We start from the raw sequence: 5,000 nt of genomic DNA on the forward strand, positions 1-5,000 counted from the left end.
GCTTAAGAGCAAGTGCCGTGCAGCGCACTGAGCCACGGCGTCAGCCCAGCGCTCATCCATTTCGCCCACGCCCTTCTCTTCCCTTCCATCTAGCTTGCTCATAACAACCACCCCTGTCTCTGCTTTTCCTGTTGTTTTAGTGCTGCAGCTCTGGCAGTGTGACTCTGCCCGAAAACAGACTGAAGGTCAATGCTGCATACAGTGATGCGTCCTGCCCTGCACACTTCTGCTCTCACCGGTGGCTCCATATCCTGGCGCCAGAATGGCTGTGGGTGAGGCCCTGGCGCACGTGAGGACCACTCTCCCACTGCTACTCTGGTCGCAGCTGCTTCTGTTGCTTTCTGGATCGTCCTGTGTTGGACGCTCCCAACGCCATGGTCCTCCAGAAGTGGTCATACCCTTGAGGGTGACACACACTGGCAGGGGCGTGAAGCCTCCAGGCTGGCTCTCCTACAGCCTGCGTGTCGGGGGCCGGAAACACGTTCTTCACATGAAGGTCAACAAGCATTTGTTCTCTCAACACTTCCCAGTGTTCACCTACGACGACCAGCATGCTCTCCTGGAGGACCAGCCCTTTGTCCAGAATGACTGCTACTACCAGGGGCATGTGGAGGGGGACCCGGAATCCCTGGTTGCCCTCAGTACATGTTTGAGGGGCTTTCGAGGAATACTACAGATAAATAACATTGTTTATGAAATCCAGCCCAAAAGGCTTTCTACTTCATTTGAACACCTGCTATATAGAATGGACAAGGAGGAGACACAGCTCCCACCCATGAGATGTGGGTTAACAGACAAAGAAATAGCACGACAACTGAAGTTCCAAGAGAGTGTTGAGTCCACTTTGATGCAAAGTGGGTATGAAGGCTGGTGGACCCACAGGCGTTTTCTGGAACTGGCAGTGGTGGTGGACCACAATCGGTATCTTCATCATGAAAGTAATACTTCAAAAGTGCAGGATGAAGTATGCCTTACCATCAATGTAATAGATAACATTTTAAGTACAATAGATGTTCATGTGGTTTTAATTGGAATTGAAATCTGGTCTGAACAAAATTACCTTGCAACAGATGACATAGAAGACCTCTTGAGTGAATTTTGTGTTTGGAAGTTATCAGGTTTCAATGTCCGCTTGCCCCATGATGTTGCACATATTTTTGTAAAAGCAGACTTTGGCATCACCGTTGGCTTAGCCTATGTTGGCTCAGTATGTCAGCAACAATATAACTGTGGAGTTGACAGCATCCTGGATGATGACTTGAATAGTTTGGGATTTATTGTGTCACACGAGCTTGGTCATAACTTGGGCATGAAACATGATGATAACACATGTACATGCGGGCGTAAAAGGTGCGTAATGTACCCAAGTAAATCACTGATACATAAATTCAGCAACTGCAGTTACGCCTATTATTGGGACACTGTTAGAAGGAAATCCTGTTTGAACCTTTTACCAAAGAAAGAGAGTATCTTCATGTACACACGCTGTGGGAACAGTGTGCTTGAGGAAGGAGAAGAGTGTGACTGTGGCTCCTTACAGACGTGTACAAAAGATCCCTGCTGTCAGCCAGACTGCACTCTGAAACCTGGGGCTGACTGCGCTTTTGGGCTTTGCTGTGACAACTGCACATTCAGGCCACCAGGCTTCCTGTGCAGAAAAGAGGAAAATGAGTGTGATCTTCCAGAGTGGTGCAATGGGACGTCCTATCAGTGTCCAGAAGACGTGCACAGGCAGGACGGGACCTCCTGCACGGGCGGGGGCTACTGCTATGAAAAGAGATGCAACAATCGCAATGAACAGTGCAGGCAAATCTTTGGCAAAGAGGCCAAGAGTGCAAATCAGGATTGCTACAGGGAAGTGAATATCCAAGGTGACCGTTTTGGTAACTGTGGTGTCAGAGTCACTTCATATGTAAAATGTGGCATCTCAGATATCCTGTGTGGGAGGGTCCAGTGTGAGAATGTGACCAAAATTCCCGTTCTGAGAGATCACACAACTGTGAGCTGGACTCACTTCAATGGAGTCACTTGCTGGGGTACAGACTACCACTTTGGGATGACCATACCTGACGCTGGTGAAGTGAAAGACGGCACAGAGTGTGGTGCAGGACGGATCTGCATCCAAAGAAAGTGTGTCCTGATGTCTACTTTGAAAAGCAGTTGCTCACCTGAGACCTGCAATTTGAACGGAGTCTGTAACAGCAGACATCACTGCCACTGCCACTCCAGGTGGGCCCCCCCCAGCTGCCTGGACGAAGGCAGCGGAGGCAGTGTGGACAGTGGCCCACCCCCGCAAAAACCAGAAGTCAAAAAAGAAAACATGCTGGGCAAGAGGTATCTGCTACTATTACTGCTAATTCCTTTTTTTATTTTATTGTGTCTGTTAATTTTTCTTTTTATGAGACGCAAAAAAAAACAGACGATGAAGCAGAGGAGACGGTTCCAAACACGACTAAGACGAGCAAGGTAAAAGGTGAGACTTCAATAAGAATATTCCAACTTTACCTAAGGAAGAGGTGCAAAGTGTACCAACTAAGACACCAACTTAGAAAGAAAAACCAGTAGTTCCAATTTCAAGACAGAACACCAAAACCAAATGATCTTCCCCACGTATTAAGTTTTAGTCTCCTGGCAGCAGAAATGTCACCGCATGTGTCATAGATCACTAACAGAAAATCCCAAGTATCTTATCATTTGGGACCATAAACAGCCATTAAACAACAAAATACCCTAATCCCTAGTTTGTGTCTACTTTCCATTATTTTGCCATTTTAGTGGTTAATTTTTATGAAATTCCTCTTTCTGTTTCCTGAGCAAACACAGTTTCTGGATGGTGTTTTTGTGTGTGTTGTGATTTGCACGCATTTTGATTCTCAGCCCAAAATACATCCTTCCCCTCTGTACTCTGCTCTGTCACACAACGAATGGGAACCTACAAATCGCATTTCTGATTGCCAGTCCTCTCCCTACTACTTCCTGCCAATGGGGGGACCTAGCAGGAGACTGGAAACCTGGGGAGCAGTCTGACTGGTGTTAACGGCAGTGTCGCATCATTAACAGCTTTCACCTTGGCATCAACACTAACTTTCCGCTATACGTACACGTGCGGTTTCACCCAGGACCAGCAACGTGATCAGCCTCAGACATGCTTGCCACTAGGCCCTGCTACCCAGCACCTTACCCAGTGGTTTTGACTCCCGTGTCTGAATCTTCTCCAAATCCCCCAGGTCCCAGCACCAAGGTGGGGAACCTTCTCCTCAGGGATCAGATACCAGATCCACAGGATCTACCTCAAAGGTGTAGGTTCCCATCACAGCACCTCTTCCCTTTGATTTCTAGTCCTGGAAGGGACAGACACATCTTTGTTAGTAACTCATGGTTATCTCAGGGCTGTGCTTTCTCTCTTTGTGCCTGAATTCTGACTGATACTGTACTTATCATGGACTAATGGAGAATGCAGGGCAGAGTCTGACATCAGAAGGTTTTGGATTTTTAATATGCTGCCCTTTACCAAACTGGGAATAGGTTTTATACCAAGATGGAATTCCTTCAAGACTTGAAAACAGAGGAAAATAAGACTTGCCACTCAACTCTTTCATAACTTTACCAATAAAACAGGATAAAAATAGGGTAAGAAAAGATACAATTCTAGGTAGGATATATAAATCTTGGTGGAACATGTTTCCTCTAGGGGGAAAAAGCTTAGACAATCCCAATTATATTTAAAGAACCATATTTTGAGGACATCAGGGAGCAAAGGAAGCAACGTGAAGGAGATGAACCACAATTTCAGGCAGGGGAAACAATTTTTCTCAGAATTGAAAGTCGAAACATTGAGTCATGCCAGCTATTTTCCCCCCTGAGCACTTACTGATGCTGGATGTGATCTGAGCCCAGGGAGAGGACCTCTGTGAGGGAAGGAGAAGTCCCCAGTGGTCCTAGTTACTACGCAGGTCTAGATTCATAACTTGAGGGGCCTCTGATCCACAGTCATTTTCCTCCAAGTCACATGTGCTGAATTAGCTCTGTTGTGCGCTGTTGAGCTAGTCTGAAATATCTCCAATGCATTCCTCCCCAAAATCATGTTATATTTTCGACACGAGCCATAGTAAAAGGAGTCTTCTCTCAAGTTCACGTACCATCTCCCCGTAATACACTTATGTGACATTGACATTGCGCGCAGCAAGAGGTTGGACAGCTGTGCCGTGAACCTCTAGGTGAGAGACACTAATCCCCTATCGTCCTTCAGAGCTAAGAAAAGAGAGTCACATAAAACTCACAACTGAAAGTCTAGCAGGCCCAGCTAGACCTAAAGAAGAATTAATCCAAGATTCCCTAAGAACTCATCCACTCTGACCCAGCACAAGCCAGGGCTGAATGTAGGGAATCAGCTCCGCAGCCTATCTTCCTAACAGAGGAAAGATAAAACTCCCTAGAGCAGCTACCTGGAGCTTCCATTGCGTTTCATACACAATTACTGAACACAATAAAACATTGCCATACATGCTAAAGATCAAAACTGATGAACTATTACTAAGAACAAAAAGGGAAGGGAATAAATAAGAAGAAACTGCAAGTGGTGTCAGATGATCCACACAGTGGAACAAGAGTACATGACAAAATATAATTATGATTAATACATTTTAAAATAGAAGGAAAATACACAAAATATAAGAATGTAGAATACCCTCAGTGAGTTGGAATTTATACAAAAGTTTCAAATGGATATTTTAAAAATAAAAAGTACAATATATGATGAGAATTCAGTGGGTGGTTTGGACTTAAACATAAGGCACTATAAATCTCCTAGAAGAAAACATCAGCAAACATTACCTGACATAAATCTTAGTAATGTTCCCTTTTCTCCACACCCTCTCCAGCATTTATCCTTTGCGGACTTTATAATGATGGCCATTCTGATTGGTGTGAGGTGATACCTCACTGTAGTTTTAACTTGCATTTCTCTGATAATTAGTGATATTGAGCATTTTTTCATGTGA

General features: G+C 45.0%; 1 protein-coding gene across 1 annotated transcript; it reads left to right on the forward strand.

Annotated features, from left to right (window-relative positions):
- Positions 1 to 223: 223 nt before the first annotated feature.
- LOC102522418 (disintegrin and metalloproteinase domain-containing protein 25-like) lies at positions 224 to 3,159 on the forward strand (the record flags this gene model as incomplete). Its single annotated transcript, XM_032470834.1, has 2 exons — positions 224 to 2,334; positions 3,120 to 3,159. Coding segments are annotated over 2 exons (2,151 nt in total), but the record flags the coding sequence as incomplete, so codon positions are not given.
- Positions 3,160 to 5,000: the final 1,841 nt, after the last annotated feature.

This window comes from Camelus ferus, chromosome 31 (genome assembly GCF_009834535.1).
Source record: "Camelus ferus isolate YT-003-E chromosome 31, BCGSAC_Cfer_1.0, whole genome shotgun sequence".
NCBI lineage: Eukaryota > Metazoa > Chordata > Mammalia > Artiodactyla > Camelidae > Camelus > Camelus ferus.